At 37.1% G+C, this 17,143-nt stretch overlaps 1 protein-coding gene across 1 annotated transcript in view; it reads right to left on the reverse strand.

The window, feature by feature from the left end:
• Positions 1 to 1,596: 1,596 nt before the first annotated feature.
• Positions 1,597 to 17,143, reverse strand: part of si:dkeyp-9d4.3 (caskin-1) — a 36,471-nt gene continuing 20,924 nt past the window's right edge. Inside the window, exons 11-22 of the mRNA XM_057332437.1 lie at positions 14,826 to 15,065; positions 12,741 to 12,842; positions 12,313 to 12,512; positions 12,109 to 12,190; positions 11,012 to 11,121; positions 10,483 to 10,593; positions 8,996 to 9,097; positions 8,772 to 8,910; positions 7,724 to 8,658; positions 6,856 to 7,483; positions 4,895 to 5,669; positions 1,597 to 3,279 (exon numbers count right to left, since the gene is read on the reverse strand). Coding sequence (XP_057188420.1) covers positions 3,183 to 3,279; positions 4,895 to 5,669; positions 6,856 to 7,483; positions 7,724 to 8,658; positions 8,772 to 8,910; positions 8,996 to 9,097; positions 10,483 to 10,593; positions 11,012 to 11,121; positions 12,109 to 12,190; positions 12,313 to 12,512; positions 12,741 to 12,842; positions 14,826 to 15,065 — 3,521 coding nt within the window. The 3' untranslated portion in view covers positions 1,597 to 3,182. The remainder of the gene's footprint in view (positions 3,280 to 4,894; positions 5,670 to 6,855; positions 7,484 to 7,723; positions 8,659 to 8,771; positions 8,911 to 8,995; positions 9,098 to 10,482; positions 10,594 to 11,011; positions 11,122 to 12,108; positions 12,191 to 12,312; positions 12,513 to 12,740; positions 12,843 to 14,825; positions 15,066 to 17,143) is intronic.

Consider the following 17,143-nt stretch of genomic DNA (forward strand, 5'->3'; position numbering starts at 1 on the left):
TTTATGTTCAGCCAACAATTTTTTTTCCTGTTGTTCATTCAGTAAACTTGACTTGACAACTTACGACTTTCACATAATCACATTATCTTTTGAGTTGGGTGGATTTCAGTCCCTGTTTGTTGAAATAACTCAAAAAGTGGGTTGCCTTTTTATTTTACGTTAACTATTTTTTTATCAATCCACCAAAAAACATGATTACTAACATAATAAATTTAATAAGGGCTGGTCTCATGTGCCTGCCTGTATGCTTAATTTGTGTACTAAATTTGGTATGTTTGTTGTCTAACACAAACGTATGACTTTATGCTTAAAATTCTTAAAACAAATTAGTCTTGAATTGCGTCAAATTTCTCTCTTTTTTACTTCATCAATACTTATACTTATCAATATTCTTAATATTAACTTAACAGAATTTTTTACAGTATAAACCTTAAAAATATGCAATTATTATTTAAATGCTAATTTTTTTATTGTGTCTGCATTTTTATTACCTTTGTTTTACGTTATTATTACAACATTTATGTTCTGAACTTATTTTTGCAATCAATAAAACGCTCAAAAATAGTGGCGCTTATGTAAGTGGGCAGAGAAAGTGCTGACACTGCTTGTCCATGGTTCCAGAGGCTTACATACAGCGACAACCATCATTCTCATTAGCAATGCTGTGAACACTTACAGTGGCAGAGAAAGATCAACACAAGGGAAAAGCAAACGCATCAATACGCTCCACAATAACACCAAAAAATGTAACAAACTGTATCATCGCTTAATTTCTTAATAATAGTGCATTTCTGCTGCTGTGTTATTCATTTTATGTCAATTATTTGCACCTCAGTCGCCGGATGCAGCATGTCTACACAGCTTCTATAATTCTTGGGATTAGATCAGTCCTATAAAATTTTATAGTTTATAAAATTTATAACCAAATTTATAACCAAATCTCGTGTTAAACAAATATCTTTGAGATTTTATTATACATGTAAGATTTGAACAAAAATCATATTAAATCAATAACCGAAACCGGAAGTGCTCCTGGACCAGGGTTTACATCTTGCAAAGTGGTCTGCACTTTATAAGCTTATTAAATTAAACATGTATTCTTTGATATTCTGTGTTTGCATTGTTTCCTTTTTTAAACCATAGTCCTCAAGTTTTCATAGTTGGCTATAGACCTTTTGAGCACAATGTATACTTTCTTTGTAAATGTGGTACTTGTAGATATTGTTATGGTGTGCAGTTGGATGTTCTTTAGCGTTTTAACTGTTCTTTTAGATTGCTAACGAGTCTTTCCAATCTTATATTGCTGCCGTTTTTAGCTGGATTTGGTGTTAATATTTATTATAGTGTAACAATAACAGTCACAGAATACATTTCCATGTCATCATTACAATTAGTGTTTATGTAATTTATTTAAAAGCAACTGAAACAGAAAATAAAATTGACGCTAGCTTTGAGCTAATCTTGAATGTCACCCGTTAGCGAAAACTATACATTTTTTTGTCAGAATTATTCAAAAATTACTTTTCATGCATATTGTAAAGTGCATTTCAATTTAGAAAAAATAAATTATGAAAAAACCTCTCAATCACTGTGGTTGTATTCATAACAATTTATTTATATTAATTCCACATATTCTCAATGCTCTTTACATGGAAGAGGTCTTTGATGAGTTTTTCACCAGGGTCAGACGAACACGTTAGCCAGCTGAAGGTTTACACAAAATAACAACTGGATCATCACGCAGTTTTTATACTGTAAAGGAGTTTATAATCCAACATCTACACCATGAACTGTGCAGGGTCATAAATCAAGGACAACATCGTCATGATTGTCGGAAATGTTCAGATCTGCTGTATCCCAGATGGCTGGTTTTGAAGTATCGCTTATAAAGCTAAATGAACAACACGGTGCATGAATAAAAAATATTGCTCTGTGGTCTTATACATTTTGCAATGACACAATCTTAAATGATAGAATTATTCTGTCAGTAAGTTTTCTTCTTTTACTCTGCAATGACAGGAATAACTGTGCTGTCCCACACATTCAGCCTCATACAAAACACGCATAATATCAGATGCTAATACTGTGGTATTTTGATATATGTAGCATAAGGGTGTACGAATACCGCGGGGTACCTTAAAGAATACCACGGTATTACCAAGCCAGCCCCAAAATTGTGGTTTTACCATGGTAATGATCAAAAAGCACACACTCTTCCTTTCAAATGCACAACATCCAGCGCACACGCACACAAACACATTAAAACACATTGTTTGGGAATGAGGTGTGCGTGTAGCATTCCATACTTGACTACTCTATCAATGATAACTATAACTTATATGTATACTGTACACTACTCGCTCCAGCATCTTATTCTGTATATTCTGTCTATATCTATTTACTACACCTTTAGCAGGGCGGGATTTGTCGATGCAAGAACAACACTACACAGTCAAACATTCACACAAACTGACAACAACAAGTACAACAATAACATACATATAGATTACAATATACCTTTTAAAAGTCCAACGCATTTCTTCATTATATACTCGGAAGGGAACTAGGAAACTTGACAGTGGACGAAAAGGTCCGATCAGGGTCATAAATGGGGCTGTGCTTTTCGTATTTATTCAGTCCGTATCAAGTTTGTATCAGAAGCTTGGCCTTGGCTGAAAACCGTAAGGTGAAATTCAAAGTTCCCCTTTACATTTGGCCGAGCGGAGATAAACGTGAGCTTTCCAACATCATAACATGGCATGATGCTTTTTTCTTTACCATCCAATCAAATAACTTCAATCGCTCTTTTACCCCACGTACGCACATTCACACATACTAGTGTTTCGCTTAAATGACATTTAGAAAGCTCGTCGTAGAGACTCTTAAAATTGTGCTTATCTCAGGGAGCAGCATAACAGCGGGTCGGAATCTACACCAGCAGAATCTATTCGGACCGAAGGTAGGACGAAAGGCTGGTGATGAAGATGAAAAGGGCTACTGACTTGCCAACATTTTAATCTCTGAACCTCAGCATCTCGATATCCTTATCTGTCGATTCCATGGCAATATTCTGACCTCACTTCCTACTGGTTCTTGCTGGGGTGCCGTGATCTTCCAGTCAACAATAAGTGCTGGTTCTCAACACAAAACGCTTCGCAATCCCACAGATTTGCTTGTGATTTTTAATCTAGCATGGCCTCCAACTGGTCAGCCAGGTCGTCGAACATGCTGCCGATGTCGTCCAGGATATTCACTGTGCTTTTGTTGTCCACAACAGAGCTAACCCAAAGACACAAGAAGTAAAAAGAAAATAGAATAGACAGAATGAATGAATGAATAAAAATGCAACCCAAAATTAATCCATCAAACTGTTTGTGAAAGGTTTTGAGATTATTTAGAGATCTGTACATCCTGTTTCCATGGCAATATTTGGATCGGCGCAAGTAAAATCAAATATGGCGGGACGTCGATAATGTCGAATAACATTGGTTTGCGCATGTCTTGTAACAAAACACAAATATGATAACTAGTCACGAGAACCAATAAAATTTTACGTGTTACCATATTTGAATTTACTACTCTGGTGGGTATGTTGCCATGATACATGATGTATCAATCGCTCAAAACATTTGTTTCTCTCACAAACGCGTCATTTCGCTTCAGAAGAAAATTCTTAACCTAATGCGGTCATTTGGATTACTTCAATGATGGACCCCCTTATAAGATGATAAGATGGCATTTTTATATAAAATTATTTGCTTGGTGGTCTTAGAGTACGTTTACACGATAAAAAACTGAAATGTTTTTCCTTTGCGTTTTTGAAAAGTTTTACGTTCACACGACAGCGTTATTAAAACGATCTGTATTTACATGGATCCGGTGTTCTGACGAATTGTGCTACCCTGTCGAATTTTGCTACCTCCATACAAAACAGGACTAACCCTTACACCTAAGTTACCCCAACCCAATCACAACACGAGCCCAGCAAACACAGAATGTTCCCCTAACGTTCTTTTCAGGGGGGGGTTTTGCAACCAGAAAATAACATTCCCAGAACGTTGCAGGCTGGTTTTACAAAAATAACCAGAAAATAACGTTCTCTGATGGTTATTTATTGATCTTTTTTGCAACCAGAAAATAACGTTACCTGATGGTTCTTTTAATGGTAAAAATAGTCAAAACTGGTAAACGTCAGTGACATGTGCAATACAGAAATTATAAGATCACATTAACACATGTTATACTGACCAAATGAAATTAATAAATGTGCCCTTTAATGGCTGAAAATAATAAACTAGTTAAGCTAAATGAAAATACAATCATATCCATGTGTATTTCTTTAGTGTGGTTGTCTGTTACTGTATGTGTCGAGCACGTGCATTCTCCGCTCTGCCGTGCACTCCCGTCATTTAAAAATTAACAGTCATTTCGTTGGGTATTCCTGAGCCTGTTTTGAATGACAGTAAATGGAGTCGAAGTGTCGATTCCATCGACTCCAAAAGTGGGAGTCGAGAATCAGAGTCGACTCCAAAAAACCCAGTCATGCCTACAGACTGAACGCGTAATACGCATGCGTATGACGTCATCATTTTTTGGAAAACGCCGCCTTCATAGTTTACACGGAAACGATAATGCCGTCGTTTTCAAAAACTTGCACTTTGAGACCTGTTTTCAAAAGTTTGCGTTTTCAGTCCCCGTGTAAACGAACAGCCAAAACGCATAAAATGTTTCCGTTTTTAGTTAAAAACAGTCTTGTGTAAACGGCCTCTTATAAACTTGCTAAGCACTGTATATCTAATGAGAGAATTTCCATATTTGTGTGAACTTACTTTTATGGACCTTAATCGGGTAAAACATTACTGCAATGCAATCTTACACTCTTACAAATATCTACCTGTCATCCTTTTTAATCTTCTCCTCCACCACTTCCAGAGCAGCAGCCAGAGAAGCACTGGTCTCCTCCAGTCTAAGATGCGCTCTGTCCCCTGAAGCACAGCTCCCCAGTTCAGCAATCTTCAATAACCCTTGGCTTTCCATAGCATCTCCATCCTGTGGTTCGCTCTCCACCGGTGTCTGCCTGGCCACGCCCACCTTCCGCCGCCTCATAACCACCGGCCCCGCCCACTCTCCCATTTCTGTGAAGTGCCTTTCTCCTGAAGACCCTAAATTCACAGCTTGGTCAAACATTTGATCCATCTGGATCTTCCCCACATCATCTCCATGTTTTTCTACTTCTCTTAATCGTTTCTGCACACCCTCTGCCCCAGGAAGCTCCGCCTCCAGAGGTCCTGGGATGTCCACTGACAGACCTGCCATAGAGGATCGTGGGGGTTTCACAGGAGCTGAGCCTGACCCAGGTGTGGAGGGTGTTTGTGGGGTTTGAGGGGTCTGGGGCGTCTGTGGGCTTTGAGCTGGAGAAGACATCGCTCGTGGGAAAAGCGTGTTTCCATCTATTGGTTTTGGGGTGGTGGGACTCAAAGTCTGTAATAGATATTCGGCTTGTTCGGCTGGAGTAGGACTCAAGGAGGCACTGGATGGGCTGAGAACATCGGCTTGAGGGGAGCTGGAGGATCCGATGACATGGACTGGTTTGATTTTTACTGGTTTGGGTAGTGTGGGAGGTGGGCTTGGCTTGGGAGATACGGGAGGAGGGATTTTCCTCCCCTCCACTGTAAAGAGAGGGAAAATAAAGAACATGAGGACAGAAAAATTCTTTACATCAAACAAGATTGTAGTATTTTTACATTAATAAGATATTACGGTGTATCTCGCATTGAAAAATTCTCATCAAATTGGTACAAAATTATCAAACTAAATGATTCGATTATAAATAAAGTTTCATTTGTGCATAATAAGGCTGAATGTATCGACCCAATCCAAACTTTAGGTTTATTAAGATTTATTAAAATAAATCATGTGCTCTAAAATATTAAGCTTTGATATTAATAATACTAAAACTTTACAAAGTCAATAAAAAAGCCACAAATAAAAAAAAATATTGCAGAGTATTACGTTTACTATTAATAATACTAAAACTTAAAAAAAAAGTAAATAAAAAAGCCGCAAAATAGAAGATGTGTTCCAAAACATTAGGTTTAATATTAATAATAATAAAACTTAAACATGTAAATAAAAAGCCATGAAATAAAAAATGTGTTCCAAAATATTAGCATTAATATTAATAATAATAAAACTTACAAATTTTAAATAAAAAGCCACAAAATAAAAAATGTGTTCCATAATATTAGCTTTAATATGAATAATAATACAACTTAAAACGTGTCAATAAATAGCTACAAAATAAAAATGTGTTGCAAAATATTAAGTTAAATATTAATAATCCTACAACTCAAAAAATATTAGCTTTAATATTAATAATAATACAACTTTAAAAATGTCAATAAAATGCTACAAAATTTTAAAAGTGTTCCAAAATATTACCTTTTAATAAATTAGAAAACTAAAATGGTGCTTTTTACAGCTTTGTAAACTAGATGACTTAATTACAAAGAAACAAAGTCATAAAAAAAGAAAAAAACAGCCAATAAGAGCACAGAAAACATGAAAACTGCTTTAATACTGTTTTTAAAAGCATCTCTGGGTGAAACCTTAACAACTTTTATTAAAGAGTAACGATTCCTGCAAATTATGGAAATTACTTTAGATAGATTTGTAATATTTGAGAAGTTTAATATTGATAAAATGTCGATTAAATATGAATGAAGTATGAGAAAGTAAATTCTAAACGTTTGACCTAAAAACAGAGCTTCTGCTGTTGACCAATGACTCTTTCAGTGTTTTTCTTTCTGTATTTGTCTTATAAAGTTTTTGAATCCAAATGATATTCAGCATTACCTGGGCTGTGTTGACCTTCTGGTCCAGGTAAAGGAACTCTTCTCGTCGGGGTTGGGGGATCTATTTTTCGAAGGGCCATCGCTGGTTTGGGTGAAACTGGCGGTCTCTGTATTTGTCTCGGAAGAGATCCAAAACCATCAGCATACAGCTCTTCTTCTCTATCACCAGCACAAGCTTCTGAAGCAGGTCTTCTTCTAGCATCCTCCAGCCCACCTCCGTCCGTTCCGTTACTCTGTGGTGGAGCTAATGCTTTGGGACGTCTTTTTATTGTACTGCTTTCCGTAAAGTTAAAACTTTCGTCGTGTGAGGGACGTGGTGGGCGTGGTCTTCTCAAGGTTGCCGTGGCATCCATCCGTGACCACTCCTCTTGGGGCAGAGAGGCCACGCCCCCTTCCAGATGAATCATGGAACGTGGGCGTGGCTCGGGGGCCTGTTCCGTTGCAGGTGTTTTGCGAGGGGCTGATCTGTGATGTGCGGGGTCTTGTGTGGCTCGGTTCATCTGTGTTGGGACATCGTCGGGATGCATTTGAGAGTCGGCTAGATCTGCCAATCCGCTGATTGTGCGCCGTCGACTGTCAGGGTCGGAATTGAGAACATCGCGGTTCTGCCGCAAAAGGTTAGGGCTCGCCTGAGAAACGAGTGAAAGAGAAAAACAGATGTTTAGCAAAATGCACACCACTACACAGACACAAACTAAGGATGACTTTAAATAAATAATGACTTCAGTTCAAAAACTAGTATTAAGAAAGTAAATAAGGTCAATTCCGATTTGTGTGGACTTTAAAACATAATTGCAGTTATTGCTAATAATGTGATGTCATAACCAATAAATGTTTAGGATTTTTGGGTTTGCGTCATGTTGAATCACCTGTAAATAACTACTGGCACTTCCTTTTCCACTGCCGCCAAGATTCGACATCTCAAGCATGGCAGCGATATCCCTGACGCTGCCTCCAGATGAGCTTTTCTCAGAGGCGATGCCGCAGTCGCTGCGCCGTCGCTCCCTGTACGTCACGTTGAGTAGCAGATTGTTAGCCCTGTTTTCGCCAGACCCGTCATCCGCCGCTGCCTCGTCGGCCAGGTTACCGGTCGAGATGGAAGAGCAGGAGCGTTTAGGCGGAGTCGGGGGTCGAGTCCTTCTGCGAGGCCTGGTGGCCGTAGCGAACGACTGACTGCGATTGACGCTGTTGATGTCGAGGGTCTCACAGGAGGATCTCTGAGAGTCGCTGGGAGTGGCTCTGTGTCCTCCTAACGTGGCGTATTTTACGGAAGAATCTGGCAAGGGCAGGTCGTCGGTACTCGAGAGCTGTCCGCGTCTCGGCTGGGGCGGAGCTTGACCGTTACCGCCTTCGCTTTCTCCTTCAGGTGGTAGGAAAAGTAACGGAACGGCACGGGCGTGAGAACGCAGCGAGTCGCAGGGTCCTCTGGTCCTGGCTTGCGTTTTCAGTGGAGAGGACGGCGAGGGAGACTTCGAAGCAGAAGTGGTTTTACCCTTAGTGGGTGTGTGTGGGGGTGTTGGGGAGGGGCTTTCGACCGAGCCAGGCCTCCTCAGAGGGGGCGGGGCATTTGCTCGTTGTATGCCACGCCCTTGAGCACTGTGTCGGGGAGAGCCACGCCCTTCCGATCTCCTGCGCACTCGAACAGCGGGGGCGGAGTTCACATCCGGTTCCGTGCTGCTCGCGCTGGTTTCCGAACTTTGTTTCGAGTCCGAGCTGCCTTCTGATTGGCTCTCCGTGGGAGGTTCTGCTTCTGATGGCGGTTCGTTTAGCCGTTTGACAGCTAACATCAACTTTTTCTGGTGTCCTTGTTGGGAATAAAAATGAGGTAGACGGTTACTTATTCTTGTTGATGATGTTTAGTTGGTTTTCACAGGCAGGGCCAGCAATATGTTTGCAATCGTAATGGAATATACATGCCTAGTTTAGTGATGCCAATCTCCTTCAGGTCCTCCAGGGTAATATCACTAATGAAGTCCATATTGTCATAACCGTTCAGAACCAGAGTCTGGTAATGCTGATTCAGACCTATCGCAGTGAGCCACTCAGCCAGACTGGACTGTAAGATACAAAGATATTTAAGAACCGTAATAAGTAATTGTGATTGTAATGGTTTTAAGTGTATGTATATAAACTTCTCTTACGGGTTTCTCTTGAGGTATCCAGTCCGGGATGTTCATCTTGCTGATCTCTGACAGCATCTTCTTCCTGTGTCCTGGTTTTGTCACTCCTATTGCAGTGAGGTCCTGTAAGGGCAATACACAAGCGCAAGAAATGTAAAAGCTAATACAGCGAGATTGTTGAGTATTTTACCGTTTTTTTTCTTCTCCGTTTTCTTTTCTTTCAAAGGGATAGTTCACCCAAAAATGAAAATTCTGTCATCATTTACTCAGCCTTAAGTTGTTTCAAACCTGTATACATTTTATTGTTAAACTGAACACAAAAGAAGATATTTGGAAGAAGGTTTGTAATCAAACAGTTCTGGGGCACCATTGACTTCCATAGGAAATGAAACTACTATGGTAGTCAATGGTGCCCCAGAACAGTTTGGTTTCCTACATTATTCTAAATATCTTCTTTAGTGTTCAACAGAACAAATACATTTTTTAGAGATTTAAAACAGATTTATGAGTAAATGATGACAATTTTCATTTTTGGGTGAACAATCCCTTTAATATTTATACCATATTAGCTTTGAATATTGTACAACTTTCGTTGTTTTCAATTGTGCTTTAATAAAAAGACAGCTCCAGAAAAACTTTTTTAAAAAGTCAACATTGGATGTAGAATTGAGGTTGAGCTGAAGAAATCATCATAAAATTATTTTAATTTTCGGAAAATGAGAAATGTTTTAGGGAAGATGGCGGATCTTTATGGTTAACTGGACAAAATAAATTGGATAAAAAAAGGAAAAAATATATACATGAATATATAAATTGTAAATACAAATATTGACAAATATTGTAAATGTATAAATAAAATGTATGTAAATAAAACATGTACATGTAAAAAAAAAGGTGCAATAAAGCTTTAACAATGTGCACAAATTCATTATTTTCTATTTACGGACTGCAACATTTACTGATATTTAAATATTTATTTATATACATTCGTCTATTGTTTATTAATATTATTAAACATAAACGATGTTGAAATTACTTTGAAATTGAAACAAAAGACCTCTGTGTCAAACACATACTTTAAAGTGATGGTTCTACCAAAAATGAAAATTCTGTCATCATTTATTCCCCATTTTTTCTATTTCAAACCTGTATGACTTTCTTTCTTCTGCAGAACACAGAAAAAGATATTTTAAAGAATGTTGGTAACCGATCAGCACTGGCCCCCATTCACTTTAGTTGTATGAACAAAATGCAAGTGAATGGGGGCCAGTTAACAACATTCTTCAAAATATCTTCTTTTGTGTTCTACAGAAGAAAGAAAGTCATAAAGGTTTAAAATGACAAGAGGGTGAGTAAATGATGACAGATTTCTTTATTTTGGGTGAACTATCACTTTAAATCACTAAAGGTACTCTGATGCTTATACAGTAAAGTAAATGCTTGTCATGATGTTTGGCAGTGTGTCACATGAAATGCTTGTGTGTGTTGTGCGTGTGTGCTTGTGTTACCTCTGGTGTCATCCTGCTGATGGTTTGCAAGTCATAACCAGCAGTAAGAAAGTTGGTCGTGTAGAACTGAAGTTGAGCACTAGTGAGCCATTCAACAACCGCCTCTGAGCTCTACAAGCCATGTACACACGGGACAGACAGATAAAAAACCACATACAAAATTCTGACAGTTCTTGACAGGTTCATGATGTCCTGGTACAAAAGTGTGTCATGTAATATCACCTACAGCCACAGTGTGGCAGCAAGTAACATTTTTATTTGGAATCCCTTAACGTCACATCATGTTAACGTACAGTATTACCACAGTACTGGACATAGTACCAGTAGTACACATTTATTTGAGGATGACAAATACAGTATATGTGTATATTTTGAATATAAAAAATACTAGATATGTTAGTATTTATTATTTATTGTCATAATACAATATTTATTCTCGTTCTTAAACCAGCTGTTATACTAGTCATAAGACAAATACAAACATACAGACACATTATGATTCACATTCATAAATCTGGGCCACACTTGCCTTGCTTTCAGCAGAGGCTTCATCTTTTCTCTGTAGCAACGGATCCACAAAGGGTTTCTTTCTCGGTTGCCGCGGGAGACCAGATGTACTCTGAGTGCGCTGAGAAGAGGCTACGGCAAAAAGTAAACAAAATGCAATGCAGAATAAAACCTTTGCTATTTTTACTTCAAGTAAAACGACTTCAAATAGTTAAAATAGGACTTTTATCCTAGGGCTGTCAAACGATTAATAACGATTAAATGCATCCAGAAAAAAAGTTGTATTTCTAAACACATACACTTGCATGCATATACTTAAAAAATATAAAAATTAATTAATGTTCATGTATGATTTCATTTATTGGTACATATAAATAAATACATCAAAATATTTCCTACATATATATAGATGTACATGTATGCTTTTGTGTTTATAAATACAACATTAATATGCACAGTACACAGACATATATTGTGTAAACTTTTATTCTGGATGCGATAAATCATTTGACAGCCTTAACATACAGTGAATTTAAACTATACATGTTATCAATCTATGCATTCCTCGGAAATCGAACCCTTGGCATTGCTGGTGCCATGCTCTACCAGTTGCTCTACGGGAACAAATTTAATAAAACAAACCATAAAAAAACTAAAAAAATAAACAATCATTTCCTGTGATCCCTGTATAAATTCTATAATAAAGCATTTTCCTATCATAATTAATAGCACATTAGCATGCATGTCAGTGTGTTTATGTTTTTGCAAGCCCGCAACATTCATGGCATCAGATGCAGTGGCGGTGGAAAAACAATTTTAATTATATCGCAGATATATGAGAAGATATGGCTCACGGTCACGAAATTGATTTGGGACAGATTGACAGACTCGATCCCCAACATGGAAATATGAAAGTAAAACAGCCAACGCTGCAATTTTGAGGGGTGATAACATGAAATTAACCTGATAAATATAATAATTAAATTAATTTTAATATAATCAAATATAAATTTGTGGGCATGGCACAATGGCGGTATTAGATGTATGCAAATGAGACGAACTAAATAATAATTCAGATTTTTTTAGTTATTGAATCATATGAGGTATATATTGTAGTACCTGAATTAGGATCCAAAGATTGTGATTGGTCCATTAGATGCTCTTTTGCTTTGGCTGACTGGGACAGCACCGTGGCCAACAGCTAAAACACACACAAATGCACACAAACACATCAATAAAATGAGACAGAGAGAGAACGACAGAAAAAGAGAATAAAAGAGAATTTACACATTTGTTCTTATGTGGGATTGATTTGTGTCGCACCTTCACACCCTCGGATTGGGCGTGCAGTCCCGGGACGTTGAGGCCGTGCGCGTTAATTCCAGGTGAGTGTGTTGGCGTGGTTGGCACGGGGACGGGCGAGTTGGTGAGGTGAGCGTTGGCATTACTGCTTTGCACGCTTGTAGATGAACGACCACTGGTTAGGCTGCCTGTGCTGCCCATACTTCCAACACTGCCCCCTGCTGGCGAATGCAGATACGAATGCAAGCAAAACAAAAATGAATCCCATCAATCCATAACTTGTTTTAGTTCAAAATCATCCATTTTACTTGTTAGGGTTAATGTCAGGGGCGGCCGGAAACCAAATTCTAACGTTAAAGTAGTTCACTTCAAAATAAGCCACCATTGACTTTCCATAGTAATTTTTATGAATTACTCCTTTAAGGGAACGTTTTGTGTTCTCTGGGTACCTGCTAAAGGTTTTCTCAACACCCAAATCTCTTCATTAGCGCTGCTCTGCTGGCCGCTGAGGGTCGGAGAACCATGAGGACTGGACACAGATCCTCTTGAACCTGAAATATGTTACACACACAGTGATAACAGATGAAAAAATTCATCTTAAACTGATTATCAACACAAGATATGCATCAGGTGATCAGTCCAAAATGTTAACGTCTGGCTACCTGTGAAAAGCATCCTCACCAAATATAAGACCAAAGTCAGAACGCGTTACAAAGTACAGAGAGACAAAAACGGTCATAAAACACAAACATCAGCATCACAAGGATGATTTCAAGATATTTCAAAGATCAAACTTGCAGGGATTTCTTGTAAGCATGCCTATATCACCAACATGCCCAACATGAAAGTGTTCCCTAACATAAGACGTGTTTACTAAACTTTGATGTCTGTGCAGCTGGTGGCACATTTACATCATCACCAGAATATGACATCATGGCTAACTAGAAATATGAACTATCTATACAAATACATACAATTTGTTAAAATTACAAATACTGTATAAGCCAACACCTGATCAATTACAAGCTCACATGTCCCATCGGTTACAGCTACAGCACAACCACTGAAATATTGTGCTAAAGAGGAAACACTACACTGTGATTTTCTTCATAATGTTTCTGGAGTGCATGAGCTGTGATTGATTGTAGGCTTTTGTGAGAGCAAATTGCATCAATTCAAAGCACAATTATGAGAACAATGTTCTATCAATCTAATCTAAAGGATTGTTGGGAAAATTACAAGAAGGATGTCAACATTAACACGGGTGGCAAAACCATATTATTAAAAACAAATTGATGTACAAAGCTGTAATACACATGTGACAGCACAATTTCATATTATACTACAGTAATACTTACTATACAGTTGTTTGGCAAGTTTACAATTATTATTATATTATTTATAATAATTTTATAAATAACTATTATTTATGTTTTATGTATTTAAATATTCTAAATAATTTAATATTATACTACAATAATACTTACAATACAGTTGCTATATTGCTTGACAAGTTCACAATGATTATTATATTATTTATAATATAAATGTATGTATAAATAAATTGTATTTATTATTATGAATTATTATATTGGTATCATTTAATATAATTAATAATATAATATAATAATGGTGATGATAATAATGATAATAATTTAAATCATGTTTAAATACTTATAATAATTTAAATAATAATAACTTTATATAGTTAAATAATATATTTGCTTTATGAGACAAAACTAATATGTTTATAAATTGAATTGAAATATTTCTAAATAATTTCACATTATACTATAATAATACTTTTTTACAATTACAAGTTTACAATTATTATATTAATGATGACTATAATAGTTTAAATATAATTTAATAATTCTTAATATTTTTTTTTATTATAGATATATTTTGTTAATTCAAATTGGTATTTAAATAAAAGGGACCAACAAGAGACACCGAGCAACACCATCTGTTATGTGTCATTTATCAGTCACTCAATCTAAAGCACTTCACAATACATTGATTTCAGGAACATTCCATATACTGAAAGATGAAGTTAAATAATTTGCTTAAAGGCACAATGGCAATACAATAAAGTATTTTGGTATATTTATGCCAAACAAAAAACATTTTAATAAATAAAATGGAGCCTAATTTTAATACCATTACGATTTCTGACAAGCACATTCTTCCTCCAAATTGTCATCACGGTAATGTTTGAGTTTCACCTTCATTATTCTTAATGATGGCTGTCATTAGATTCTCATTACTGATATACAGTAACTGTTTCCTACTTAATTGTCATGAAAATAATGACAACATGCCAAAACTGGTAATGATGCTGAAAAAAAGACTTTAAATATGAAATATTAGTTTTTTCCCACATGTGTAAGTTTTGTGTTAAGTATCCGACTTTCCGAAACACATTCAGATTCACACTCCATTACAGCACCTTAACTGCGGTCATGAAGTTAAGACATGCAGGCATGTGTCATGTGTGGCATGTGATGGCTGTACATGTATGTGTGTGTTTATACCTGTCTCTTTTTGTGGCTCCTCAGAGCGGGAGGAGGCCGGTTCATACCCAAATGTGCTGCAGGTGGCCATATTATAGCCAAATGAGGTGAACAGGGGCTGATGGGAAAAGGGCAGGGTGGGAGGGGGAGGAGGGATGAGGGGTAGAGAAAAAATGTGGGAGGAGTCACCGTTCACCATGACAACTGAACCAATTGCCGGCGGACGGATCTGTATCTTAAGATACTGTTGGGTTGAGGGACCTGGGTACGACAGAACGGCAACACCAAAAAACAACAACAACAACACAACAACAAAACAGGAAAGGAAACACAAAACAAAACATGTTCAAGCAAGAATATCTAGCTCTATCTGTAAGCTTAACTTTACAGAATGCTGTAGGTTAACATGCAAGGAGAAAATGAAGATATGTACCGTTTCTAACAGCTATGTTACGAATAAAAAAATTTGTCATGCATACTATTCCACAAAACATACTTGCAATGCATTGCCCCAAAACACTTGAAGTGCTATGCATGCAGAATACATTCATGCATAAAAAACATAAATAATGGGGGTATCTATATCTATCTATCTATCTATATATATATATATATATATATATATATGATGTGTTTTATATAACCTTCTTGGTGTATTTTAAAATTGTGGTAAACAAAAATGTAAGATGTCACCCAGCCGCATAACCTGTTTCAATCAGTTTTAAATTATGTGTACGGTTGCATGGACGCTACAATCCTGCTTAAAGGGACAGTTCACCCAAAAATGAAAATTCTGTCATCGTTTATTCACCCTCTTGTCATTTCAAACCTGTATGACTTTCTTCTGCAGAACACAAATAAAGATATTTCGAAGAATGTTGAAACAACGGCGGTACGAATTGACTTGCATTGGTTTTGTATCTATGCAATAGTGAATGGTTACTACCGTTGTTTGGTTTCAATTGTCTTCAAAATATCGATTTTGTGTTCTTAAGAAGAAATAAAGTCATACAGGTTTGAAATGACAAGAGTGTCAGTAAATGATGACAGAATTCTTATCCTGGGTGAACTATCACTTTAAATGGACATAAAAGGAATATACATAAAAGAGTGATTTTAATTGTGCAAACATCAATATCAATAGGCCGTTAAGTTGACCATCATCACGAGTCACAGAAAGAAGTCTTCTGTGTTGGGCGAGTTCTCAAACTTTGCAACAAACAGCCAATAACACCAAAGTACCAATTACAAAGTTATAGGCAGGTTTATGTACTGTATGCTGCCAATTTGTAAATACTGTAAAAACACAGTGTTGTTTATTAATTTTGTTGTTAAAGGGATAGTTCACCCAAAAATGAAAATTCTGTCATCATTTACTCACCTTCGAATTGTTTCAAATCTCTATAAATGTCTTTGTTCTGATGAACACAGAGAGAGATATTTGGAAGAATGCTTATAACCAGAGATTTTGCCCCCCATTGACTCCCATAGTTCTGTTCTGTTGAACGCAAAAGGACAGCAAACAGTTCTGGGGCACTTTTGACTACCATTGTATATTTTGGATTTTGTCTGGTTATAAGCATTCTTCCAATTATTTTTCTCTATGTTCATCAGAACAAAGAAAGAGTTATCTCATTTTGGAACCAAACTCTTTCCCCAAAAGTGTAAACATTGCTCCTATGTCATTTAGATCCTGGCTAGCCAAACGCAACCAACGGTGTGGGAATTTCGGTTCGTCCGTCCAATGGAAGACAGGAGTTTTGGGAAGTAGTGTTTTAAAGTCCAACATTATTTTTGCAGCGTCAGTTGGTGATGTGAACATTACACACATCAGCTTTAAATAACCGTTTTAAAAGCAGTTTTTGGGAGCAACACTGCAGACAGGTGGATGTGAAGATGACTTAAACGTAACACATCAATCAGACACTCTCTCATCTGCCCTTTCTTTCATTCAAGCTGACAGCGCTCATTGAAATCACATGACTGATGATAAACGGCAGGACAGTTGGATATAGAGCCAATAAACCAAACACATACACAAACACACTTGGGATGAGCATAAGTACTAGAACGCTCGGAAGTAACTCGATAATCAAAATGATGCACTTTTAAATAGCGAAACGATTTTGTGGAATCTGTGAGATGCTTAAAAACGTTAGATGCTAAAATACAATTTGCGCAAAAGTGTACGCCCCCTAGCAGTCAATTTACCTGTCCAAAATACTCATCCCTCACACACACACAAACACTCGTATGTACTGTATGCTGAAACGCATGCAATAAATACAAACTCGCCCCAGCACACACGCTAAACATACATTTTATTTCATGTGGCATGT

The sequence above is a fragment of the Triplophysa rosa genome, linkage group LG4 (assembly GCF_024868665.1).
Source record: "Triplophysa rosa linkage group LG4, Trosa_1v2, whole genome shotgun sequence".
Classification (NCBI taxonomy): domain Eukaryota; kingdom Metazoa; phylum Chordata; class Actinopteri; order Cypriniformes; family Nemacheilidae; genus Triplophysa; species Triplophysa rosa.